Genomic DNA, 27,708 nt, shown 5'->3' with positions numbered 1-27,708 from the left:
ACCAGAACAGCTGTCACTGTAGAGAAGCGTAAAAAGGCTGGCATGGCCTGGCCCTCTGGCCACCCTGAAAAGTGGGGGCCTTACAGGATCATATGGGGATGAGGTGAGAATGAGATGTATGACTCATACATGCACTGACAGAGCACCCACAGAGTGCCAGGCAGGCTACAAGCGACCAAGACAGTAGTACCTGCTTTCCTGTGGGGGCAATAGGCAATAGAACAGAGAAAAGAGAGAATGATGGCAGGGGCTATGGAAGACTGGGAAGGCCCAACTGAGGAGAGGGCATTAGACTAAGCCCCTCTGGAGCCAGCCAGAAGACCTGGGGGAAGAGTGGTCCAGGCACTGGAGAGCCCCTGCAAAGCCCCTGAGGTCAGCACTGTATTTGGCAAGTTTGAGGAGCAGCAAGAGGTCAACGTGGCTGGAGGGCAGTGAGTGAGGGCGAGAGTGAGAGGACATGAGGACAAGGGGACAAAAGGGAAGATCATGTAGAGTCTGGATGGGAGTATGGGCAAAACACACGGTGCACTGTTGCCTGGTACGAATTATGTACTCAGGAAAGTGTGACTTTATCACTAACCCTGGGGATTTTACTCAGCGGAGTGAGGGTGTGAACCTAGTTTTCAGAGTGGCCTGGATGGCTGTTAGGTGTGTGAACTGGATTCCCAGTGTGACTGTAGCAGGCTTGCCTGCCCACCACCATCTCCGGGGACCTGGTTTCCGTCTCCTGACACTTGTCCTCATGAGCTCTGTGTTATTCACACATTTGAATGGCTCCATTCAGGCTATGAAGGACGACATTACGAACAGAACGAAGGAAGACAGGTCTGCTCCCACCCAACAGAAGAGGAGCCTTGGGCCAGGTTCCCAGGCTCCGATCCAAGCCCATCCCTTAACAGCTGCATGAGTCTGGGCTCACCTGCCTCATCTTAAAAGGTCTACTTCATGGAAATCCTGTGAGATTCACTGAATTAATTGACACACAGGAGCTTAGACCCAAGACTGTCATATAGTGAGGACTTCATAAATGTTAGACATCATTTCCACCTACCTTAAAAAAACAAAAAGCCTTTCTTAACTGCATACTCCTCTCATGAGCTTCGCACATAGCTGCCTCCAATTCTGCTCCACCCTTCTCTCCTGCACCCTCCAGTCACCTCCATGAGGCTCACTCCTACACTCAGGCATCAGGTTCATCCCAGCTTCTGGTCCATCACTCTTGGGCTCCCCAAACTCCACACTTGCCCGGGTTTCTCCTCACATTCTCTGAACCTGGAGGTGCCTCAGGCCCAGTCTTAACACCTTCCCTCTTCTCTACCCACATCTGGTCCTGGGTGAGCTCCTCCAGCTTATGCTGATGACATCCACATTTCTCTCTCCAGCCTGACCTCTCCCCTGAGCTCCAGACTCCTCCCCCGACTGCCTCCTCGATGTCTTCTGCACATTGCAAATGTAACCCATCCAGGACTGTGCTCTGGAGCTCCACCCAAGCCTGCTCCTTGCTCAGTCCCATCTTAATTCAAGGCAAATGGACCCTTTAGGCTACAAGAGCTGCTATCATCTCTACCTTGCCTTCTCTCACACCATAGCCAACCTGCCAGCAACTCTGTCTGCTCCCACTGCAGAGAATCTATTCTGAAGCAGCCCTTTTCCTCCTGGGTCTCCACTCTGTTCCAGCCTCCTTGTCTTCTGCCTGGACTGTCACAGCAGCTCCTCACAGGCCCTGCCCCATATGCAGAGGTAGGGGCCCCAAGGACACCCAATTTAGATCATGTTCCTCCTCTGCTCCACACCCTTCCGTGGTGCCACTTCACTTATAGCAGATGCCAAGATAGGTCACATGACCCTCCATAACCTGTCCCCATCGCCTCTCTGATCTCATGTGCTCACACTATTCCAGCCAATGGCCTTCCTCCTACAGATTAAGCATGGGTCTCTGCAGTTACTATTCCCTATGCTTGAAATGTTCCTTATCCAGACACTATACAGTGTTAGCCACTGACTGACCTACTGTATGCTTTTCTTTTTTAAAAAAATATATTTTTATTGATTTCAGAGTGAAAGGGAGAGGGAAAGATAGAAATATCAATGATCATAATCATTGATTAGCTGCCTCCTGCATGCCCCCAAATGGGGATCAAGCCCATAACTTGGGCATGTGCCCTGACTGGGAACCATGATCTCCTGGTTCTGAGCCACACCCATCGGGCACTGTGTGCTTTTCTTAGTTATCCTATTTATTCTCCGACTCCCCAACCAAAATGTCAGCTCTCTGAGGGCAGGGACCCCAGTGCACCTGTCCACAGCTGCACTCCCAGTGTACGGATTGGCACAGTGTCCTGATGATCAGTGACTGAGGTGTCACTGTCTTCCTGGCCCCAAGACACTCAGCCTTTGATCCTGCATTGCCTTAGTGGGTGACCAGGCACTTACTTCTTTGGGTCAGTGAAGGGGAGTGGCCGTGGCGGGGGCTCGTCTGTTCTCTTCCACCCTGTTGGGTGTTTACTGCCCACAGGCTGCTTGGAGAAGAAGGACTTGGGGACGGAGGCAGAGAGCTGGAAGGAGCTGGACTGGGCCAGCTGTGAAGGCTGAGGAGTCTCTGCACTGGTAGTTTTGTAAACTTGAGCAGGGTAGCCAGCCCTTGAGTTCATGTCACTGCAAAGTAAAAATGAAAGAATTAAGTGATGAAATTCATCCCATATCACAAAACAGATCTGTTTAAACGTACTCTTGGGAAATAAAAAAGTTCATCAATCCAAGAGACACATAAATACATTGCTGCTGCAGAAAATTCTAAAGGTACAGCTGCTGCACAGCACTCAATCCCACCAGCAATGCCCTTCTAACACATTTAGTTCCTCTAAGACAGTGGTCGGCAAACTCGTTAGTCAACAGAGCCATATATCAACAGTACAACGATTGGAATTTCTTTTGAGAGCCAAATTTTTTAAACTTAAACTTCTTCTAACGCCACTCCTTCAAAATAGACTCACCCAGGCCGTGATATTTTGTGGAAGAGCCACACGCAAGGGGCCAAAGAGCCGCATGCGGCTCCCGAGCCGCAGTTTGCTGACCACGGCTCTATGGGAATCTAAAAACATAGCCCCAGTGGGTGGATGACCCCTGTGAGATTCCTCTCCTCCTAGGCACAATCTACACATCTGAAGGTGGGGAATCCTGACTGCCTGTCTATAGGCAACCATAGCTTACAGTCTGCTCTATGGCCTTAACCTTTTCCTATGCATTAAAATATTCACAATCAGAAATAGGGGGTAGGGGGAGTGAGGAGTGAGGATTATGTTTTTATATAACTGGGGTCATGTTAATATATTGTACTGTAACTTGTGGGGCTTTTAACTTAAAATATATCTGTGATGTAGCTCTTCATTCATTTTAAAGGCATCTACTACATATCAGACACTATTCCAGCTGATCTAATCCAAAACATAGCTAAATATCACAAATGCTGAATTCCTGTGGAATTAATACTATAACAAACCTCATGCTGTTGACTAGAACCCAATTCTTGGGGACCCAACTGCTTACACCATGAAGGCAATTAACTTTTTAATAAAAGTCCAATTCCACTTCAAATAAGAGGTATTTAATGAGAAAATTAATGCCTCAATAAATCTTTTCTGCCCTAGTCAGTTTAGCTTAGTAGTTAGAACGTCAGCCTGTAGACTGAAGAGTCATGGGATTGATTCCTGGCCAAAGGATGTACTTTGGTTGCAGGTTTGATCCCTAGCCCCCAACTGGGGTGTGTATCAATTGTGTCTCTCTCTTACATCAATGTTTCTCTCTCTCTCTCTCTCTCTCTCTCTCTCTCTCTCTCTCTCTCTCTCTCTCTCTGTCTCTTTCTTCCCCCTACCTCCTTTCCACACTCTCTCTAAGGATCAATGGAGAAAATATCCTTGGGTGAGAATTAGAAAAAGAAAATAAATCCTTTCTGAAGGTCAATTTAGCAATATTAGAGGGGTGAGACTTCTGACTATGGCCTAATGAGGAGATTGGCAAATCCTGGACTCCAAAAGCATAAATTTGACAAAAACAACCATTTTAGCACTCTGTAAATTGACCAACGGCATATAACAAACCAAGATTCATTTATGCTTAAAAAACTGCTGAACTTCAGGTAAGAACAGAGACATCTGAGGCATTTTGGCCTAGGGCTCCTCCCACCCCGCTGCCCAGCTCAATGAACAAGGAAGTTTGGCCACAGTGGAACGTTTGAGATAGTATTAAGCATATCAACACATGTGCAATCAGCATTTCAGAAGAGAGAATGGAGTAGAAGAAAGGTTTCAAGAAATAACAGCTGAAAACTCTCCAGATTTGATAAAAGACATTCATCTACACATATAAGAAGCTCAACAAACCCCAAGCAGGATACCAGTAAATACAAAGACATTCACCCCCCTCAAAAAAAAAAAAAAACCAGATGAAAGTCAAACACGAAGATAAAAATCTTGAAAGCATGAATAGGAAAAGGATTTGTCACACACAGAGTAGCAATATAACCAACTGCTGACTTCTCATTTGAAACAATGGAATGGAATGGTATTTTCAAAGCACTGAAAAAAATCTGTCAACCAAGTATTCTATATCCAGCAAAACTACCCTTCACAAAAGAAGGCAAAATAAAGATTTTTGCAGATAAAGACTGAGAAAATGCATTGCTAGCACATCTGCCTAAAAAGTAATAAAAGAGGTCCTCAGACTGAAAGAAAATGACTGTAAGTGGTGATCTGAAGCCATATAGAGAAATGAAGGGTCCGAGATGGTAAATTTATGGGTTAGAATAAAGACTCTATAGATCTGTCTTATTTCTTTTCCAACTTCTTTAAAGACATAAGTTATGTAAAGTGTTAATACTAATATGTTGTTAGGTTTATAACATACATGAGAAAATAGTACAAAGGAAGGGAAGAGAATGAAACTAAAGCAGAGAAAAGTTTTTATGATATATTGGAATTAAGTTAGTATTAATCTAAATTATCCTGATAATATGCATATTACAACTAAAAAATAGCCAAAAATCAAGAGGACTCCAAACAGTACATTAAAATACATTTTTTTTTTTTTTAGCACAAAAGAAGGCATAGAGAAACAACAGAGGAGCAATAAAGACAGACATATTGAAAACCAAAACAGAAAATGTGAACCCACTCATTAGTAATAATTTCATTAAATGTAAATGCTTAAACACCCCAGTTAAAAGAAAGAGACTGTCAGAGTGGATTAAAAAAAGAAAAAGCAAACATTCAATAAAGAATTTTTAAAAAGCTCCAATTATTTGTATTTTCTACAATTTAGCAACAGCTATTAATAGGGCCTAGGTTGTGCATCTGTGAGGGATGTCCAGGGAGCCATGGAATATATAACAGAGGGAATGGACTCTGTCTATAGTGGTCAGAAGGGCTCCCCCAAGGAGGCAATGGCATCTGAGCTGAAAACTGAAGGATGAGTAGCATCAATCTAACACATGAACTCCCAGAAATCCATGCCACAGAAAAGCCTGCACAAGATGGTCACTATGGTGTTGTGTGTAACCAGGAAAAGTTGGACATGACCTGAATGTCTTTTCATAGAGGATTAAATAGATCATTACAACCATACCCATGTGTAGAGAGCCATCTGGGAAGGCACATGGATACTTTTTTAATTCTTATTCAGCTGAGCCCAAGGGCACTGGCAGAATCCTGTTATCAGTACTGATTCCATGTACTTGGAATGAGGAACAAAAAGAACCTTGACCCACCCAAAATAAGGAGCTTACTCAGATCCTGATGAATAGGATTTGGGCACACCCGAAACTCCTTTTTATCATAAAATCCCTTTTGGAAACCAATAAATATGCTGTGTTGTCTGAGGTGAGGGTGACTGTCTCTCTATCAGAGGACAGGAAGCCACCCGGCACCCAGCTTGAATCTATTTCTGTCTCTTGTCTCTTTCTTTCTCTAATTTCTTAACCCCCAGCTCCTCCCCTCAGGAACCTGTCTTTCTCCCTTTCCGTGCGGGATGCGGAAAAGGAAGAAACACCGCACCACAGCCACGTGATCCAAAACTATGCAGCCAGTGCAAAGAATAAGGTAGATTTCTGCTTGTGGATAAGGACAGATATCTACAGCAAGTGGAAACAAGGCATGGTGCAAAGCATGGCTCTACTCTTTTTCTTTTTTTAAATGTACATATATTGTATGATTATGTAACATTTTTTGTTTTGTTTTTACAAAAAGGAATGTGCATATTTTTCCCAACTGTGGGTCATAAAAGCAACTTACTGGGTCCTGACCATTATTAAGGGGGGAAAAATATGCTAGTATAAAACCAACAGTGACCATCATGTGAGGTAAGGGTAAATGGTTTTGTGGTACTTCATTAGGGATGTCCATGCTAGCTTATAATGTAAAATGCCTTTCCTGTTTAAGGGAATGGTCAAAAATGTTTGCAAGAACTGGGCTGATACAAGTTTGGAGAAAAATCTCTGGGGGAGCATACACTAACATTACTATATCACTGGATATAGTGATGATAGGGAACATGTACAGAATAACAGTCAAATGAAACTATATAAATGGCACATAGGGCAAAAGAAAGCACCATCTGATACTCCAGTCTCCCTCCTCAAGGCAACCTTGGTCCACCCTTCCTTTTTTCTTTTTTCTTTTTTTTTTTTTTTAAATATATTTTATTGATTTTTTACAGAGAGGAAGAGAGAGGGATAGAGAGTTAGAAACATCGATGAGAGAGAGACATTGATCAGCTGCCTCCTGCACGCCCCCTACTGGGGATGTGCCCGCAACCCAGGTACATGCCCTTGACCGGAATCGAACCCGGGACCCTTCAGTCCGCAGGCCGACGCTCTATCCACTGAGCCAAACCGGTTAGGGCAACCCTTCCTTTTTTCAACAGAGCATCTATGCATACAAAAGCACATGTGTGTGAGGGAGTGAGTATCCTCCCAACCTTTCTTTGTAAAATAAATGGCAGCACATAGTAAGCTTGCTCTGCACTTGGCTTTGACCTTAATAATATGTTCTGGAGCTTGCTCCATTGTCAGTCTACACAAGGCCCTCTCTCTTCAATGGCTGCAGAGGGACCACTCTGTGACTATATCATAAATGATTTTACTCTCACTTTTACTTTGCACATATTTTCTCTACCTTGTTATCAGTAATGTCAACTTCTGTGAGCTAAAAAACATGAGATTATTAAAGAAGGAGGGGAAAAGGGTGAACACCCTTTGTGCTTGCTAGCCAGCTCCATGCACTGTGTCTTTAAAAAATTTTTTTAAAATTGATTTTTAGAGAGGGGGTTGGGAGAAAGAGAGAAACATTGATGTGAGAGCAAAACATTTATCAGCTGCCTCCTGGGCACCCCCTACCGAAGGATTGAGCCAGCAACCCGGGCATGTGCCTTGATCAGGAATCAAACTGGCAACCTTTCAGTGCACGGGATGATGCCCAACCAACCGAGACACATTGGCCAGGGCTATCCATTGACTCTTTTGATATGGGTTTGCTCCTCTTCAGGCCCTGTGGCAGACACTAAGCGTGTCATCCTAATGTCCCCTCACCCTATATATATGAAGGCTGGTTTTACTCATTCTTTGCTTGGGGAAGGTGACCTAACACCCAACCCAGGGGAGAAATCCTGATTGGTTGACACCACTTGTCTGGGATGGGTGTGGGGTGGGCCTGTGATCTACTTCTGGCCAGTGAGATGTTGGGAGTGTGTGTGTATGTGTGTTTTCTGCTGGGTGATTTCTGGGGAAGATCTCTTCACTAAAAAAAAAACACACAGCCTTGGCCAGTGTGGCTCAGTTGGTTGAGCACTGTCCTGTGCATGGAGAGGTTGCTGGTTCAGGCTCAATTCCTGGTAGGGAGTGTGCAGGATGCAGCCAATTGATGTTGCACTCTCACATCAATATTTCTCTCACTCTCTCCCCTCTTCCTTCCTGTCTCTCTAAAAATAAATAAACTGCCCAGCCAGTGTGACCCAGTGGTTGAGTGTGGACCTATGAACGAGGAAATCACAGTTCGAGGCACATGTCTGGATTGCAGGTTCAATCCCCAGTAGGGGGTGTGCAGGAGGCAGCCAATCAGTGATTCTCTCTCATCATTGATGTTTCTATCTCTTCCTCTCCTTTCCTCTCTGAAATTAAAAAACAATAACAAAAAACAAAAAAACACACACACCAATAAACTATAAAAAAATCAAAATAAAAACAAACAAGCAAAAACCTTACAGAAAACAACACTTCCTCTTCTTCTGGACACTGTGATTCTTTGGTAGAATGGCAGCCTCTTTGAGACTGTGAGCGGAGCTAGCCTATAGTCTGATGGAGGCAGAACAAAAACAGGGAAAGAACCTGGGTCCTTGAGTCAAGAAATTACCCAATCCTGGGGGCCTCCATAATTTGGGATTTCATGTTCTATGAGCTAAGTGTCTTCCTTCAATTGAGCTGGGATTTTCTGTTACTTGTAGACAAAGATATTCCCATGACTATGCCCATCTTCACCCTTGCCAAGGCTCAGGACTAAATGGTGCCTCAGGCATGGCACGACCTCAACCAAAAACTATTCTCCTGAATATCTGTGCATCTCAGTTCAGCCCCTTGAGGTGGGCACCCTTTCCCACACACCAATGGACATGAGCAGTGCCAGGTGCCCAGTGCTGGGTGGAGTTCCTCACCTGCCTAGCAATCCAGAGTAAACACACTTCCTTTCGGAAGCACCCATGTGGACAGGTGTCCTCCCTGGGCCTTAGCTTTGACCTGAAAAAAGAGGCAGCACCAAGTGGTGGATGAGAACATGAGCCGTGCTGCTCACCTGATCCAGGTTCCGATCCCAGCTCCAACTGACACACTGCAACCTTTGCTCAAGTCCCTTCCCTCTGTGAGGCTCAGTTTCCTCCTCTGAGAAATGAGGCAACAACCCACCTGCCTCATGAGCTCATATGTGCAAAGTACTCGCACAGTCTGAGGAACCAGGGATGCACTCCCCGAGTTGCAATTATAAAGGGACATGGTGTGTCCAGAGGCTAAAAGCATGGGCTCTGGACTCGGCACGCTCACCCCACCTTCACCCAGAGAGGCTAAGTTATATCTCAGGGAAGCATTGAAGGTTTTGTTGGAGTACAATGTTTTGTGGCTCCACAGGCTAGATGGAGCAGTCACACAGCTGTATGGACCTGTGCAATGTTCTGGTCTTGATGGGTGGCCTAGGGTGGGTGACAAGCACAAAGGGCACTGTGCTCCTGCCTTTGGGAGGAAGAGCAGTGGTGGAGCAGGTGACAGTGACAGTACTGATCCCGCTGGTGTGAGCACAGCCAGGCCCTGCTCAGAGCATCTTACAGTGGTCATTTCATTCAGTTAGCTCAGCAACCCCACAAGGCAGGAACTACCACCCATCCCCATGTTTCAAGTGGGGAAACTGAAGCTCAGAGAGATCAAATAACTTTCCCCAAATGATGTAGCTGGGAGGGAATGGAGCCACGATGCAAACCCAGACAGTCTGGCTCAAGAGAACCTGATTTTAACCATCAGCCTGTACTTTCAATGACAACAGAAGTCACGATCAATATGTAGTGAGTGATCAGAAAATCTAGCAGCAGCTGATATTTTTGGACCCAGATATATCTCAGGTCCTGTGCTAAGTACTTTAATGCATAATGTCGGTTCATCCACACAGCCTTGGACCACAGAGCCTATCATTACCCCCATTTACAGATGAGGAAATGGAGCCTCAGAGAAACGGATGAAGATCACATGGTCGGTTAGTGGCAGAGCTGTGATCTGGACATAGCTAGAGCCGGGGAAATAACACTGCTCACCCAGATACCCTTAGGTGGGCCCCTGATGTTTGACCTTAACTGCAGGACCAATCTCGCCCTCTCTCCCTAGTATATGCCATGGCCTGAGAGTCAGTCAGCCCCTGTATGTGGCTGGAATAACGCTCCAGTGTAGTAACCATGAGTGGCCATATTCCACCCTGTGGCCTGGGAGCAGAAGTGGCAGGTCTTCAGAGAGTGGAGGCAGAGGCTATGAGGTCAAAATCTATGCGGATCCAACCAGCGCTGGCCACCTCCACCAACCACTGCCCACTCACCATCACAGCGGCCTCCTCCTGCCCACCCCCCAACACAGCTGGAGGAGTCTGGGAATAACCCAGTGAGATCACAGTCCTCCACACGCCACCTGGAATGTCCCCTCTGCTTTCAAGCTTCTTCCATTCTCCCTCCTACTCCCTCTGCTCTAGCTGCATGGAACCTGCTCCCATACCTGCCAGAAACATTTTCACCTCAGGGCATTTGCACTGCTCTCCCCCCCAAGATCTCTTCAAGGTTCCACCTTCCCTGAGTTGGCCTGGGTTCCTCTTCCCTAGCTGACTATGACTCTTGGAGGAGGTCTCTGGTATATGTGACCCCAGTCTCCTGGCTAACACAGGTAGGGTGGGCCCCAATGGATCCTAAGGCCCTCACATTACCTTTTGGGGCTCTGCCCCCAGAAGGGTATCCTGATGATTCCTGCAGCACAGCCCTGGGACGGGAGGCCACGTGCTTCCTGCCTGCCTGGGAACGCCCGGCTGTGTCAGCTCTACATGAAGCCAGAGCCTCTGATCGCCCCTAAACAGCTCTGACAAATTACCCTGGAAACCCAGGAAGGTTTGGAGTGTGCGCTGCCTCAGGAGAGGGCAAGGGTCCAGGTGGCTGCCCGCCTGGGATCACTCAGCCCACTGTGGTGCCCACAGTAGGCGCTGGCGCCTGGCGGTGTGCCTGGAAGCCAGGCTCCCATGACGAATGTCTGGGGGAGAGTCTGTGCACTGAAATCATCAGTGGGCACAAGCTGCTACAGGCTGCAGTGCCTTCCCCAGCAGGGCTGGAGTGTAAGAGGGCGTCCGTGTTTGTGGGGCTTCCCTGTTTGAACATGACAAGGCCCATCCCTTTCCTAGCAGCCCTCAAATTTTGCCTGCAAACTCATTCCTTCTACCCCCAAAATAATCTATTTGCCCTAGAGTAGCCCCGAGTGTTTTTCTCCGCAGACCTTACTGCCATCTGGCATGTTACTATTACATGGTAGCTCCGTTGTCTGCCTCACTCTCTCCAGGAGAATGTCAGCTCCACAAGGAAGTTGACTTAGTTTGACTGTGTTTCCTGCTGTATCACCATTTTGGGAATAGTGCCTGGCACAAAGTGGGTCCTTTAATGGTCAGGCCTGCCCAGTCCTGCTCTCCTTTTCTCTCAAGAATCTCAAGCTCCCAGTCTACAGCAGCCTCCTGACACTCGGCAGTTGGCCCTGACTCTTACACAGCTCACTGGCACTGTCCTGGACCCTGTCTGCCTCCCTCCTTATGTCCTGGCAGTGCCACTTGTTCTGTCTTCTGATCCAGGCCTTCTTCCTTCTCATTCACATTTGGCCTCAGCCCCAGCATAGCACTAACTTTCAAAACATAAATCTGTTTGCACTACCCTTTCTGCTGAAAACTTCCCTTGCTGCCTGCAGCTCTTAGGATCAAATCCAAATTCCTTAACGTGGCTGAAAGGGCCTTGCATGTTCTGTCCCCTGCTGACCTCCCCAAACTCAGCTGCCCCCTCAATTTCTACACTGGAGCCCCGGGGCCTGTTCAGCGACCTGACAGTACACATCCTCTTTTTTTTACCTCAGGATCTTTGCACATGCTACTTGCACAGGGACACACTTTCCACACCCCATCTTTCCTTTCTCTCTTTTCAAAAATAATTGCCAAGACAAGGCGGAGGGAGGGTTTGAACACCAGTGGGCTGATTCTGGAGCCCATACTCTCACCTACCATGAAGATGTTTCTTTAAATCAACTCATTTAATTTTCCTGAACTTGTCAAGGCATTATCTATATGATTTCATAGAGGATGAGTGGCAACACTTTCTTTAATACTACCCATTAAAGCAAACATACATCCATTTCAAATACATTTTCCTCTTGTACCACCCAAATCACCTAGAACATTTTGGGAAATGTTCCACACTAGAGTCTGGTTGCCTAGGAGAAAACTTCCGGAAGCAGCTTTAATGACTAGATAAGAATGATGTGCAATTAGCATCAATTGTCTGTATGCAAATTAAAGCTTGTAACCGCAGGGCCCTCTTTCCTAGCAGGCTCCCCTCCCATATTATTGTCTTCATTTCTGGGTTCAGTAAATCTTCTCAGACACAAGGTAATTTTATACCCGCGTCCTGCCTCAGCCATACTCTACTCCCCAGCGCTGCTGCCTTTATGTCAAAGATTTTGCAACCTATAGTTACTCAGGTCACTATCATAGGCATGTGCCTAGCACAGGGGCCACCGCAGCAGAGACCTGGCACTCGGTGGGCGCACTTTGACATTTGTCTCAGCGATGACCTGATTCTCATCTGTCTCACTCACTGGTGGTGGGCTGAGGTGTCTGGGACATAACAAATCCCTAAGAAATATTTGTGAGCAAGTGAACGGATAATTAAATGAATGAATGAAGGAGCTGTCAAAAGTCTGTGAGTTCCAATCAAAGACTATGTTTAGGGAGGCAGCCTGAGATGGAGACCTGGGACCCAGCTGGGACACTTTTCTCTCCCCATCTTCCCCCCTTCTCCTGGGCCCCTTGACTCAGGATCTGTGCACTGAGGCGAGGGAAGTACCGACTTACAGGCACTCTGAAATCCAAATCTGCCACAGAACCACTGTGAAGTCATGACATCACTTCAGGAGGTATCAAGCAGCATTCTAACTGAAAGGGCGGGGAGAGACCGACTCCACGTTCCTTTTGTTCCATGTCCTCCACCTCATGGAGTCAGGCTCCCGCCCTAGAACCTCTCCAAGAGCCCAACCCACACTTTTGAATTAGCCAATAGAAATGCAAGAGGAAAGTAAGCCGTGCCCTGCCCCCATGTGCAACCTGACCCCGACCAATCAGCGGAGGCCACACTACCTCACCCCTCCTACCTCTCCCAGGCCCCCTATAAATCAGCGTGTTTGGGGACTGGGGCTCTCTCTCTCTCCACCTCGCTGCTGTGTGTGTGTGTGTGACTGAGCTCGAACTAGCTCGATTAAAGGCTCTTTGCTTTTGCATCGGACTCAGCTCCCTGGTGGTATTTGGGGATCACGAAATCTGGGCATAACATTTGGGGGCTCGCCCGGGATCCCCAAGAACCTCAAGGGACCCCCGATCCGGAGAGTCTGACTGGCCACGGTAGGTGTCTGTCTGTTCCTTGTCTCTTTTGTGTGAGCTCATTTCTGGATCTCTGGCAGTGCCCAAAGCGGTCTAGGTGGACGCACTGGAGGACCACGGGCGGGAGGAATCGGGAGATGTCCCGATCCTCCTTCAGGAGGGATGTGTATTCCCCTCAAACCTCTGGGACGAGGTGGGTCGCTCCCACCGATCAGCGTGAGGCCGTCGTCCGCACTTTCGGTTTTGTCAGTTTTGTTCCATCGGACTCACGTTGGAAAGCTTGTCTCAAGGGCCCTTTGTTTGTGTCTGTGTTTTTCTGTTTTGTTTTGTGGACTCTCTTGATGGACATCATGGGACAGACTCAAACCACTCCTTTAAGTATTATGGTTGATCATTTCAAAGAGGTTAAGGGAAGAGCTAGCAACCTCAGTGTAGAGGTCCGGAAGGGCCGGTGGTAAACTTTTTGTTCTAGGGAGTGGCCGACTTTTAGTGTCGGGTGGCCGCCGGAGGGGACCTTTGACCTCCCCACCATCCACCAGGTGAGGGACATCGTCTCTCAGGCCAAGAAGGGACATCCTGATCAACTCCCTTACATTATTACTTGGCAGGACCTCATGGAAGAGCCACCCTCCTGGCTTAAGCCCTTTCTGTCCCAGCGCCCCCTGGAGCTGAAACCCATACTTGCTTTGCAGGAAACGGAGAAGGTGAAGGAGAAGAAGGATCTCACCCCGCCATCAGCTCCCCTCTACCCTGTCTTTCAGGGGGGAACTGAAGAGGAACTAATCTTTCCTCCCTCATATCAGCCTCCTAGGAGTCCACAGGGGGGGCGATCCTCCCATGCGAGGGGAAGCGGAGCGGCTGGGGGTGGAGTTCCGGGAGCAGCTACGGTTCCAGTTCCGGTGGGAAGCCCGCCTCTTACTAGACAAAAGGCTCAGAGGGAACTGTCTGTCACAGCCCCTGACTCCACTATTAAAACCCTACCTTTACAAGCCGCGGGGCCCCCAGATGCGGATGGCAATCAACCCCATCACTATTGACCTTTTGCCACTAGTGACCTTTGCAACTGGAAGGCTCAGAATCCTAAGTTCTCTGAGAAGCCAGCAGGGCTTATTGATCTGTTAGATTCTGTCCTTTTCACCCACCAGCCCACGTGGGACGACTGCCAACGGCTTTTACAGGTCCTGTTCACAACTGAGGAGAGGGAAAGAATCCTCAATGAGGCCCGGAAAGTGGTTCCAGGCATGGACGGGAACCCAACCACCAACCCGGTCCAGATAGATGTCTCTTTTCCCTTAACTAGGCCTGAATGGGATTTCAACACGGCAGAAGGTAAGGAGAGGCTCCGGGTCTACTGCCAGACTCTAATGGGGGGTCTCCGAATGGCTGCTAGAAAGCCAACTAATTTGGCCAAGGTAGGGAATGTTCAGCAGGAAAGGGATGAGTCTCCAGCTGTCTTTTTAGAATGGATCATGGAGGCATACCGCACCTACACCCCCATGAATCCAGAAGCTCCTGAAAACAAGGCAGCTGTGATCATAAGCTTTGTAAACCAATCGGCTGGGGATATTAAAAAGAAACTGCAAAAAGTAGATAGGTTGGGGGAGAAGAGTTTAAAGGACCTACTGGAGGTAGCTGAGAAGGTGTATAATAACAGGGAGCCCCCGGAAGAAAGGCAGGCTCTCGCTGCGGCGGCTGCGAGCAGCAAACAAACCCGAGACCTAGCTAAGATCCTGCTCGACACCACCGTGGACTCTTCCGAGGAACGGAACCGCCGTCTCGCCAACTCGCCGGCAATCAGGAGGACGGTAAGGGGACCGCCCGGGGCGGGAGGCGGAAGCTGCAGAAAGATCAGTGGGCTTACTGTAGGGAGATAGGGCACTGGAAACAAGAGTGTCCAAAAAGGGCCAGCAAAAAGGGAGGCGAAGCGGATCGAGTGAAGGTCCTGGAGCTAGATGAACTGAGTGACTAGGGGAGTTGGGGTTCGGACCCCCTCCCCGAGCCCAGGGTAACTCTTAGAGTGGAGGGGACCTCCATTGACTTCCTTGTCGACACCGGAGCGCAACACTCGGTCCTCTGTACGCCTCAGGGAAAATTAACAAATAAGTCTTGGGTACAAGGAGCAACTGGTATGAGCCAGTATTCATGGACTACCCGAAGAACGGTGGATTTAGGGACGGGCTGGGTATCCCACTCTTTTATGGTAATTCCGGAATGCCCCTACCCACTGTTAGGACGAGACTTGCTCACTAAGATCGGAGCTCAGATAACTTTCAGACAAGGGGGGCCTCAGGTTACTGAAGGCAAGGGCCACCCGATTCAGGTCCTGACCATAAGGCTGGAGGATGAGTACCGGCTTCACCAAAAAGCCTCTCCAATAGAGGGCTACAGCGGACAACTGATGTGGACTCGGTTGCCTCGGGTTCAAGAACTCGCCCACCATCTTTGACGAGGCCCTGCACGAGGACCTGGGAATCCTAGAGCAAGTGAATGGGCTCCGGAAGGACCTGACCGACCAGCCCCTTCCAGATGCAGACGTCACCTGGTTCACGGATGGAAGCAGCTTCGTACGGGACGGGAGCAGGTATGCGGGTGCAGCTGTAGACACTGAAACGGACACTGTATGGGCAGAGGCTCTGCCTCCGAGACGTCAGCCCAGACAGCAGAGCTTGTGGCCCTCACCAAGGCCCTGACACTGGGAGCTGGAAAGCGGCTCAACATCTACACAGACAGCCGGTATGCGTTCGCCACCGCTCATGTTCATGGGGCAATCTACCAAGAGAGAGGGCTACTAACAGCAGAGGGGCGGACTATAAAGAATAAACAGGAGATACTCGACTTACTCTCAGCCTTATGGCTCCCTGCCAAATTGGCCATCATACACTGCCAAGGACACCAGAAAGCTGACGACCCAGTGGCAAGAGGAAACCGCAGGGCTGACTAGGCGGCCAAGGCAGTAGCCCTTTCTCCGATCCTCACCATGGCCCTACAGCTCCCAGACCCAGGAGACCCAGTTCAGCCAGGATATTCCCTGGAGGAGTTACAGCACATTAGGAAGCTTCCCCAAGCAAAGGAGGAGAAGGGGTGACGGTATATGCTGGAAGACATCTTGCCCAGGTACGGTTTTCCCGCTGAGATAGGGTCAGACAATGGACCAGCTTTTGTCTCGCAGGTAACGCAGGCAGTGGCCAAGGCCATTGGGGCAAATTGGAAATTGCATTGCGCTTATAGGCCCCAAAGCTCAGGGCAAGTAGAGAGGATTAATAGAACTCTAAAAGAGACCCTTACCAAATTGACCATGGAGACTGGCGGGGACTGGGTGGCTCTCCTTCCATATGCCCTTTACCGGGTTAGGAACTCCCCCTACACCCTGGGTTTTACTCCTTATGAGATCATGTTTGGCCGGCCACCCTCTATTATCCCTAACCTTAAAGCCGAATTTCTTACAGAATTTGAAAGTCAAGAACTGTTTCTTTCCTTGAGAGGGCTCCAGAGGGCGCACGAGGACATTTGGCCTCCGCGCTATCTACGAGACCGGCCCAGCCCCGACTCCTCATCAGCATAAGCCCGGGGACTGGGTCTACGTCAAGAGACACCGCCGGGAGACCCTTGAGCCACGTTGGAAGGGTCTCTACCTCGTGGTGCTGACGACCCCCACCGCTCTCAAGGTAGACAGCGTTGCGACCTGGGTCCATCACACTCACGTCTGGTCAGCGGACCCATCTGTGATCCAGGAAGACTTGGGGACTCCGATTTTATCAGTGCAGGGAATTTGGGATGGTGTACCCTCGTGACCCAGGAATGTTGTTCAGTAGAAATACAAACCGACCCATGATTGGGCCTGTAAGTTTCAAGACAAGGGGGGAATGAAAGGGCGGGGAGAGACCGACTCCATGTTCCCTTTGTTCCATGTCCTCCACCTCGTGGAGTCAGGTTCCCGCCCTAGAACCTCTCCAAGAGCCCAACCCACACTTTTGAATTAGCCAATAGAAATGCAAGAGGAAAGTAAGCCATGCCCTGCCCCCATGTGCAACCTGACCCCGACCAATCAGTGGAGGCCACACTACCTCACCCCTCCTACCTCTCCCAGGCCCCCTATAAATCAGCGTGTTTGGGGACTGGGGCTCTCTCTCTCTCCACCTCGCCGCTGTGTGTGTGTGTGTGTGTGGGACTGAGCTCGAGCTAGCTCGATTAAAGGCTCTTTGCTTTTGCATCGGACTCAGCTCCCTGGTGGTATTTGGGGATCACGAAATCTGGGCATAACACTAACATTTTAAAAAGACGAGACTAGATCTAAGTGCTTCACACACAGATTAAGTATTGTTTGGGAAATTTTTGCTTCACCTTTTTTTAAACACTGACATACACATAAATCCACTGAGGGTTGTGTTAAGGAGGCCTAAGGCAGTGCCTGGGTGCATATGTCCTGAGTGGAGAGGCTGTAAGTCTTTGGCAAAGGCATAAGGAAGCCAAAGAGGTAAGGACCCCTGATGGGGTCTGGGACCTGGGCTAGCCCTGCTGAGGAGTGCTCAGAGAAGGGAAGGGAAGGGAGGCTGTGAGGCTGTGGCTTTAGGGGTTCACCCTAGGGTCAGGCAGCTCAATAATCCTTGCCTGGAGCCATAGACCTCTGAAGGGGCCCATGGACCAGGCTGAGCCCTGTGGCTGCAAAAAAACTTTTCACCCTCTGCATTTTTCTGGGAGATGGTTCATTGCTTCCGTCAGATTCTCAAAGTGTGTGGTTTGGACTCCAGGTTGTTGTTCCCCAGTGCCTGTTCTTTCTCATTCCCCTGCCTGTCTCTCTACCAATGGTTCTCAAAGTGTGGTCCTAGGACCTACTGGGAACTTTAAAAAAATGCATATTCTTTGGCCCTTTTGACGTACTGTTTCAGGAACTCTGAGTGGGACCCAGTTTCTGTGTTGAACAGCCCTCCAGGTGATTGTCTGGGGACCACTGCATGTTACTGTGCGGCTGAAAGGCTATACCGTGATCTCCCAGACTTCACTGATGCTGGGATGGTCATGTGACACTGCTTGCTGAAGAAGGTTTGGAGAAAGCTTTCGTGTTCTCCATATAAAATTATCTATACAGATGCTGCAATCTTTCCTCTGCCCTCTGCTTCCACGTTCCCCAGGGGCTCCACAGCTACCCAAAGACCAGGAAGTGGCAGCCTGTATGATAAGGATGGGGGAGCAGGAAGACACAGGGTGCAGCCATGAGGCCCTCCCTGAGCTGCTGCATCAGCCAGGCTCTGTCCTCTTGGACTTCCCTTCAGGGTGCTATTAAACCTCTATTTGTTTAAGCTGGTGTGGATCAGGTTTCCCATAACCTCCAGCCAAACACACTCCTATCAGATGCAGTCAGTGACTCCAGGAAGCATAAAAACCATGGGTCTCAGCAGAGGGAGAAGGAAAGAGACAGAGGACATCAGGGACAGATGAGACAACCAGCCAGGGGTTTCTCTCTCTCTATTGTGTCCTTGAAGGCTGATGGATGGGCAGCAGGGGGTGTTCCATGAGCCTCCTAACTCTGTAAGCAAACTCTTGCACAAGCTCATACATTTGTGAGCATGTTTCTGGGGCTGCTATCAAGCCTGTGGGGGAAGATGAAAGGGGTCAGTATCCCCTGAAGGGCCCGGGCGAGCAGCAGCGCCTTACCTGGTCTGCCTTGGTAGGTTGCGACTGCCCCCGGTCAGGCCTGTAGGGGTGCTGGAGCCTGAGTTGTACAGCTTCGGTCGGTAGGCCTGGCTCTGGGCAGCAACCACAGGGGCAGGCGAGACCTCCCTTCGCCTGTCTGCATGGTGGGAATGCCCAGTGGCCTCGCGCCCACCCCCACAAAGGCCAATACTTCCTGGTGACTTGTGTGGCTTGGCAGGCCGAGGTGCCTTGGCCAGTGACATGCAGCTGGGGCTGGAGGTGTAGAGGGTAGTGTCAATGCCGCTGTCACTGGAGCCGCCCTTGGAGAGGGGGTCTTGCTCTGGCTCCAGAGAGTCCAGGGGGTCGAACCAGCGGTCATCGCTGTGGTTGCTGGATGCGTTGCTGGACAGGGTATTGCTGCTGGAATGACTGGAGTACTGAGGCTCTCCCTGAAGGCAAGAGAAGTGTCATCTCTAGATTCCAGGATGGGGCAAACCTTCCCTCCCTGGGTCCTACTCCCTTGAGTGTGACCCCTGGAGCCAGACAGCTTCCAAATCTGGTTCCCTCACTTACTGGCCATGTGACCTTGGGCAAGTACCTCAGTTTCCACATGTGTAAAATGGGGTTGATACTAACCACTTCATGGGGTCGCTTGGAGGGATGACATTATGTATGCAACAAGAGCTCACAGTTCAAGCTCAACATGTCTAAAACTCAGCTCCTGGCCTTCCCTCCTGAATCTGCCTCTCCCTGTCTCAATAATGGCACCAACCATCCCTTCAGCTGTCCCACCCAAGAACCTTGGAGTCACCCTCAATCCTGCTCTTGATCTCACACCATACCCACTTCAACAGTAAATCTTGTTGCTAGCATCTTCAAAACTGATTAGAACTCACTACTTCTTACGGCTCCATCCACTACCTCCCACAGTGGCCTCTTCCTGGTCTCCTTGCTCCTGTCCATGTCCCAGCCAACCCTGCCCATTTGTTCCCTATTTGCACCCACATCAGTTCATGTTCCTTCCCTTTTAGAACCTTCCATCTCACTCAGGAGAAGCAAGAGTCCTCACCAAGGCCCCCAAGTGATCAGGCCCCACGTTCTGGTCTCTAACTTGATTTCCCTCTCCCTCTTGCTCACTTTGCACCAGCCCCTTGGGCCTCCCTGCTGCTCTTTGAGCATGCCAGGCACAAATCCACTTCAGGGCCTTTGGACCTGCTGTTCCCTCTGCCTGCAATGCTCTTCCCCAGATGTCTTCATGGATCATCCCTTACTTCATTTAGGGTTTTGGCTAAAGGTCACCTCTTCAAAGGCCGTTTCTAACCATCTCATCCTAAAGCACCTTTTCCCTTAACTGTGCTTTGTTTTCCTTTCCCAGCAAGAATCAGTTATTGGTGTTACATGACTTATCTGCTTATTGCTTGTTGCCCCTAATGGCCTGTCCGCTTTGTGAGCACAGGGGCTCGTCTGTTTTCTTCATCACTGTGGCCCCAAAGCCTGGCTTGTTGCAAGTGTTCATCAAACACTCACTGAATGAATGGAGGTGAACAGACTTCCAAGTGCTCACCCAAACTATCTCCTTCTGGGCACACTACTACTTTCCCAGCTTCCTTTGCAGTGAAGTGTGGTCAAGGATGAAGTCCTGGCCAAGGCAATATAAGTGACAGTGATTTTTGCTATTTCCAGGCTTGGATTAGAAAAACTTCCCAGATGAACCTCTCTCCCTCCCATTCCCATTGTTGGAAAGAGGCAGAACCCAGCAGAGGGCTCCAAGGTCCTGAGGGACAGTGGGGCCACAAGATGATGTTAGAGACCAGAACATGGGTTCCTGAATCACCATGTGGAGAGCTGCTCTCTGAATACCTGCACTGAACTGTTATATGAGAGGGAAATAAACTCTTTTGTGTGAAGTCACTAAGATTTGGGGACTACCTGCCATGGCTGTTAACCTACTGCCATAGACTGAATGTTAACCTACTCCCCCCAAATTCCTATGCTGAATCTTAATCCCCAGTGTGATGGTATTAGGAGGTAGTACCTTTGGGAGGTGATTAGGTCATGCGGGTGGAACTCTCATGAATGGAATTTTTAAGTCCTTATATATATTTACCTATTTATTCACATATATATTTATATTCCTCATGAACAGGATTATAAAATCCATATAGATATTTATGTCCTTATACAAGGAACCCCAGAGAGCTCCATCACACATTCCACCACATGGGGTGAGAAGGCTGCCTATGAACTAGGAAACGGGTCCTCACCAGACACTGAATCTGCCTGCACCTTGATCTTGGACTTCCCACCCCTCCAGAACTATGAGAAATAAATATCTGCCCTAGCTGGTTTGGCTCAGTGGCTAGAGCATCGGCCTGCTAACTGAAGGGTCCCAGGTTCGATTCCAGTCAAGGGCACATGCCTGGGTTGCGGGCTCGATACCCATTGGGGGTCGTGCAGGAGACTGCTGATCAATGATTCTCTCTCATTATTGATGTTTCTCTCTTTCTCTCTCTCCCTTCCTCTCTGAATTTAATGAGAATATACTAAAAAAAGAAAGAAAGAAATATCTATTAATATAAGCTAACCTAATATATGGCATTTTTGTTACAGAGCCTGAGCTGATGAAGATACTTACCATGACTGATGTAATAAATAATGAAGAAAGTGGGGCTTGAGAAGCTGAAGTCATTTTTTAAAAAAGATATATTTATTGATTTCTGAGAGGAAGGGAGAGGGAGAGAGAGATAGAAACATCAATGATGATAATCATTGACCGGCTGCCTCCTGCACGACCCCCAATGGGGATTGAGCCCGCAACCCAGGCACGTGCCCTTGACCAGAATCAAACCTGGGACCCTTTAGTCTGCAGGCCGATACCCTAGCCAGTGAGCCAAACCAGCTAGGGCTGAAGTGATTTGCTCTGGATGACATAGTTGGTGAGGGCTGGAGCCAAGATGTGCACCTGGCTGGTTCTAACTCTAGCGTTTAGCCCCTCTGCTCGAGTGAAAGTTGGCAAAGGTAGAGAATGTGCTCACGTGTGGAGTTGAGAGGCCCAGGCAGGTGAAGCTGCCTGGCCCATAGCAGTCATGGCAAGCCGAGCAACCAATTAGCCAATTCCTATAGCCCTTACTCCCCAGGGTGAGGCGGTGGGCCCAGACTCACTTTGGAATGCCTGTTGGGGGAATCTTTGCCTGCTGCATCCTGCCTGGAGGCGTGCTTGCTCCCACTGGTTCCAGCCAGGGCTGAGAGCCGGGCCTGGGCGGGCACATGCCACAAAGGTTCTGCAGGAAGACAGGAGACACATCAGTGGTTAGAGGTGACTCAGGTCCTGGCCCGAGTCCATCCAAAGAATCTGGCCCTAAATATGTTTTGTCATGGAGCCACATCTCTCCCAGCTTGTCTGTTCAGCGCACACAGGGCCATGACCCCATCAATGTACGTCTTGAGGGTACAACACTCAGTAATGGAACAGTTATAGAGCTCTTACTCTGTGCTAGGCCCCATTCTAGTGCTTTGCATGGGTGAACTCATCGAAGCCTTACAACAATCCTCCATCTTTATTCCCAAAGGAGATTTGGCACATTTTCATCCTTATTGACCATTTGTATTTATTTCATAAACTAGAGGCCCAGTACATGAAAATTAATGCACTGGAGGGGGGGGTCCCTCAGCCCAGCCTGCCCCCTCTCATAGTCCGGGAGCCCTCAGGGGCAGGAGGTGACCTGGTGATCAGGGGAAGGTGATGCCCCATCACACCTCTGCTGCTGCCACTATCAGCAGCGCAAGCCTCGGTGGCCCTGGTTACCTGAGCTTCGGGTGGCTCTGAGCAGCTGCCATCCAAGGCTTGCCTGCGCCTCGGGCCGGCCCTGGGCAGCTGGGGGGCTGAGGGGACTGGGGGACTCCAGAGGCAGGCACGTGGAGCAGCCGGGGCTGAGGGGACTGGGCGCTGCCATCTTTGAGGGTGGGGCAGTCAATTAACATATTCCCTCCTTATTGGCTGTGGGCGCCACCATCTTTGTGACGGTGTGAGGGTCAATTCGCATATTCCCTCTTTATTAGATAGGATTACCTGCTTGCATACTTTACCCAGTTTTCCATGGAATTGACTGTTTTTTATCTTATTGGTGTATAGGATTCTTTATATGTATATACAAAGTAGCAATCTTTTGTTGGTTAAATGAACATAATTTTTTTTGTTTAATGAAAATGAGATAATAATAAACACTGTCCTACAAGTTGATTTTCACTTTACAATATACTTACATTTTGAACAAGTGCAGGATTGTCTGGGACAGAATTATACAAGTGAAATTGCTGGTTCAAATGTGAAACAGATTTAAAATCGTGATGGCTGGTGTGGGTATAAATTAGTCTAAACTCCTAAAACCAGTGAGCCTGAATTGAGCATCTGACCTTAAAAAAAAAACCACCAAAACAACAAAAACAACAAAGGGAGGAGTAGTTAATATCTATTACTCTTTTAAATGCTCTGGGGAAGGTGGGCCTGTCGGAGGATCACTGCGAGAGCAGTCTGTCTGGCACAGTTGAGGTGTCACTGCCTGTGTGGCTTTCACGTGGGAACCATGGATATAAGAGAGCAGGGAGGATGGCCACCTGCTCTGCCTTTGGAGATGATTATCCTCTTTGGAGCATCCCACACCCCCAGAAGGTGCTGGTCTCCTGGGACGCGGCCAGCCCATGCCAGGAAACCACATTTCTACAGAGAGCCAAGCCTGTGGCTGTCACATCCAGCCTTAGCTACCACCTAGTACACTGACAATGCACATATTTCTGCCTCTAGCCTAGACTCTCCCCTGACTTCAGACTGGTATATACGGCTGGGCACCTCCCACTGAACATGGTCAAAGCCAGCTCCTTATCTTCTTCCAAACCTGAATCTCTCAGTCTCTCCTGCTCAGTCAATGGCTGCTCTATCCTTTCAGCTCCTCGGGCCAAAAACCTGGTATCACCCTTGATTCCTTTCTCTCTTACCCACATTGAGGCATCAGGAAATTCTGTCAACTCTACCTTCAAAATGAGAAAAAGAAATTAAAAACCCACAAAAACACCAAAAAACTCTACCTTCAAATGACCATGTCCAGAACCCACCCAATCTTTCCCCCTCCACTGTCCCCACTATGTAGCAAGAGAGACCCTGTGATCACCTGAGGCAGATCCCATCCTATCTGTGCACCACACCTTCTGTCCCTGTCACCTCCCATCAGGTCTCTATATGGGCCTTCTACTGTTCCTCCAACACCAGAGTCATGCTAGCTCAGGGTTGTCAACTAGCTCTTCCCTCCTCTGGAATGTTCTCCCCGCTGTCTCCTTTGCCTGATTTGCTCAGAAAGTCTCCCAAATGCCACCAATTTCTCTCAGCACTATTAGTTACACTTGACATTCAGCATTATGGGTGAGTACTTACCACTGTCCATCTTTCTTAGCAGACTGTCAGGGTATATGCCTGCTTGGCTCACACTGTATCCCTGGTGCTCAGCCTGGTGTACTGTTAGTGAAGGGCAAGGGTCCTTCCCCAACCCGGCTGCCTCAGTGTCCCTGGCTCTGCCCTTGGCTGGCCTTGAGCCTGGGCCCTTCACTGATCCTCTAACTGGCCCCCAATGACCTGACTCTCATGCTTCACCCTTCACATGCTGAAACCATGTCCATGCATGAACTTGGGGTAGCTGGTGATCCTCGGGACACCTTCCCAACCTGGGTGCTCTGAGGCTTGAGAAACGACCACACTCTGTGGGTGAGGAATTGTGGGGTAAGGAGGGGTTCTAGAATCCGACAGGCCTTGGTTCAAATCTTAATGCTGACACTTATCAGCAGGAAACTCGGCCAAGTGACCACCTTTCTGTGTCTCATTTTACTCATTTCTAATGGGGCAGTAAAAAGTGCCATTCTAGCCCTAGCTCCGTGGTCGGCAAACTGTGGCTCGTGAGCCACATGCGGCTCTTTGGCCCCTTGAGTGTGGCTCTTCCACAAAATACCATGGCCTGGGCAAGTCTATTTTGAAGAAGTGGCGTTAGAAGAAGTTTAAGTTTTAAAAATTTGGCTCTCAAAAGAAATTTCTATCGTTGTACTGTTGGTATTTGGCTCTGTTGACTAATGAGTTTGCCGACCACTGCCCTAGCTGGTTTGGCTCAATGGATAGAGTGTCGGCCTGCAGACTGAAGGGTCCTGAGTTTGATTCTGGTCAAGGGCACATGCCTGGGTTGTGGGCTCGAACCCCAGTAGGGGGCGTGCAGGAGGCAGCCAGTCAATGATTCTCTCTCATCATTGATGTTTCTTTCTATCTCTCTCCCTCTCCCTTCCTCTTAGAAATCAAAAATATATTTTAAGAAAAATGCCCATTCTATTGTGTTCCTGAGGTGATTAAATAGGAGGAAATGTGGAGTATGCACACATTGTGTGCATACAACAAGCACACAAAACCCTGTTGCTGTTACTAAGATTATCATCATCTGCTCAGGGCTGGGCAAATCCTGTCTGTCATGGTGCCTGACTCCTCCCAGCCTGAACTACCTTTTTTTCTGGATTTGAATACATTCCAGACTTCATGATGCTTGCCCTGATTTTTGGGGGAAGGTCTAGGGGAGCAGGAGTAGGTGTCAATTGACTTATAACAAGGTCCCAAGGAAGTGACAGAGGACCCAAGCTCTAGGAGACAGAAGGCGACGTAAGAATAATGGTGAGTTTCTGTGACACTTTATTTGGGTCCCATGGTGAATGCTGGAAAAATTTCCTCCTCATTTATACTTTAGTGTAATGAGATCACCAAGTAACACTTTGCTCTTCTTCTGAACTGGGCGGGGGTGAAAAAAAAAAGATGCAAATCTGTTTGTCTTGGAGCCAAGATCACAGACTTGCAGGCAGGGACAGGTAGGACCAAGGGTGTCTACAGGCCCTGGAGGGCAACCTACTTGCCTGAGTCCATCTGTTTTCCTGGTTTAAGGGCACCATAGGGCTGGGATGCCAAGGACTTCCCTAGGCCACCAGTCCTGGGCTATGCAACCTCTTCCATACCCTACAATGCCTGGGGAAGCTGGTAGCATGCTGACATGGTCATCCTGAGCTGCCTGGAAATTCTGGAAGATCCCCTAAGCTGACATCTCCACTCTTCCCCTCTAATGTCTGATAATTTCACTGGTTTTCTTTCTTTAGAATCTGCCCATTCATCTAGTGGTTCTCAGACTTCAAAGGGGCAATAGTTTGTTATGAAAAATTATGTTGAAAATATTCATCTTAGTGTATGCACCCATGATAATCATTACATATAGGAGAATAAACAGATGAGAAGATGCTTAATCTCCTCAGGCACCAGAAAAGTGCAAATTAAAACCACAATGTGCTGCTACTACTACACGGCTGAAATCAAAAGATTGGTGAGGACATGGAGCAACTACAACTCTCAGATGTCATAGGTGGGTGTGTGAAATGGTTTGTCACTTTGGGAAAAGGTTTGGCAGTCTCTTATAAAGTTAAACATATGACCCAGCGATTCCACTCCCAGGTATATACCCTACAAATGTGTGAGCCTGTGCTCATCAAAAGACAGACACAGTGCTCATCTTCAGCCACACCAGTCTAAGCAGTGACAAACTGGAAACCACTCAAATGTCCATCAGCATTAGAACGGAGTAGTCAGTGGTGGGTCATTCAGATAATGGAATGAGAACTACTCAGAAACTGTGTTGCTACATACAATCACATGGCCACCTTTCACCAACATAATATTGAGTAACAGAAGCCAGACTCATGCATTCAGCATGAGTTCTACATTCTGTATACATGAAATTCAAAACTAGGTAAGACGAAGTTGGGCTTTTGAGAAGCAGGATGGGGTGGCCTGTGCGGGGTGTTGACTGGGAGGGGCCCGGGCCATGTTCTTGCTCTGGGTGTGGAACATGGCATGCTTGCTTTGTGATATGTCATCACACTGGACATTCATGATTTGGGCTCTTTTCTCGGTATGTGCTGTACCTACGTAATAGTCAAGAATATAAAACAGGAGGGTTTGTGCAATGAAAAGCCTCAGAACCCAATGGGCTCTGCTTCCCGAGAGCACCACTTTTAGTCCTTTTCAACTCTTTCCTCTGCGATTGCCACCTTCATGCCACACATCTGTACTTGAATCTTGACTGACAATGTTGGCAGACACCCTGCTGATGCCCTGTCTGGGTGGAGAAGGATCTGCTCCGTGGTCCCCACTGCTCTGCTGGGCGACCTCTCTAATCTATGTGTGGCCCCCTCACAGCTTTCCTGTGTGCTTTATCCATCTGCCAGGAGGAGGGGTGTCACCCGTCAAGCTGTGTGAGTAGAGATCCTGTAGGGTGATGCGGGAGGGAACAGCTGGCCCAGGGAAGCCTTGCCTTCCCTACCTGGCTTCTGGCGCTCCATCGTGCTCTCCTGGCTGGTCAGTCCACCTGAGGAGGAGTCCCCGCTGGATGTTCCGTCGTGGCCAAAGTGGGGATCAAAAGACAGCAGTGGGTGTGGGGCGGCCGCATACCTGCAGGGGAGTGAGAGGAGGCAAGTGCAGGGTGAAGCGCTGGTGTGTCAAAATTACCTGAGAGCTAGTCTCCAGTGGGTTTTAAGCACAGGAGAGCCCAAGTGGAGGGAGGCTAGATGAGGCTAAATGTGCTGTAGCTTGAGGGAGGAGGCCAAGGAGCTGCTGATGGCAGGGAGTGCTGGGCAAGGAGGGATTCTTCAGGGAGGAGGAGCAGAAGCTCTTAGGCGATGTCCCTACCCACAGGCTTTTCAGGGATCCTGTTTTTCGGCTGTAAAATGGGGCCTGTCTTGGGCTCCCTCTCTCTGGTGGGGAAAAGCAGGACAAGGCAGTCTATGTGTACACACAGGAGCCCTGGAGCCAGCAGGTTGGGGTTTAAACCTC

The 27,708-nt window shown here is 49.0% G+C and overlaps 1 protein-coding gene across 6 annotated transcripts in view; it reads right to left on the bottom strand.

Moving 5' to 3' along the window:
• Nucleotides 1-27,708, bottom strand: part of SIPA1L3 (signal induced proliferation associated 1 like 3) — a 355,228-nt gene that overhangs the window by 30,547 nt on the left and 296,973 nt on the right. For all 6 annotated transcript variants that reach the window (XM_080644838.1, XM_080644843.1, XM_080644840.1 and 3 more), the window contains 4 exons: nucleotides 27,200-27,327; nucleotides 21,978-22,096; nucleotides 18,837-19,264; nucleotides 2,434-2,655 (listed from right to left, as the gene is read on the bottom strand). In XM_080644838.1, coding sequence (XP_080500964.1) covers nucleotides 2,434-2,655; nucleotides 18,837-19,264; nucleotides 21,978-22,096; nucleotides 27,200-27,327 — 897 coding nt within the window. The remainder of the gene's footprint in view (nucleotides 1-2,433; nucleotides 2,656-18,836; nucleotides 19,265-21,977; nucleotides 22,097-27,199; nucleotides 27,328-27,708) is intronic.

The sequence above is a fragment of the Plecotus auritus genome, assembly GCF_963455305.1.
Source record: "Plecotus auritus genome assembly, chromosome: 10".
Classification (NCBI taxonomy): Eukaryota; Metazoa; Chordata; class Mammalia; order Chiroptera; family Vespertilionidae; genus Plecotus; species Plecotus auritus.
The sequence above is the reverse complement of the archived record's forward strand: the minus strand, read 5'-3'. Positions and strand labels throughout refer to the sequence as shown.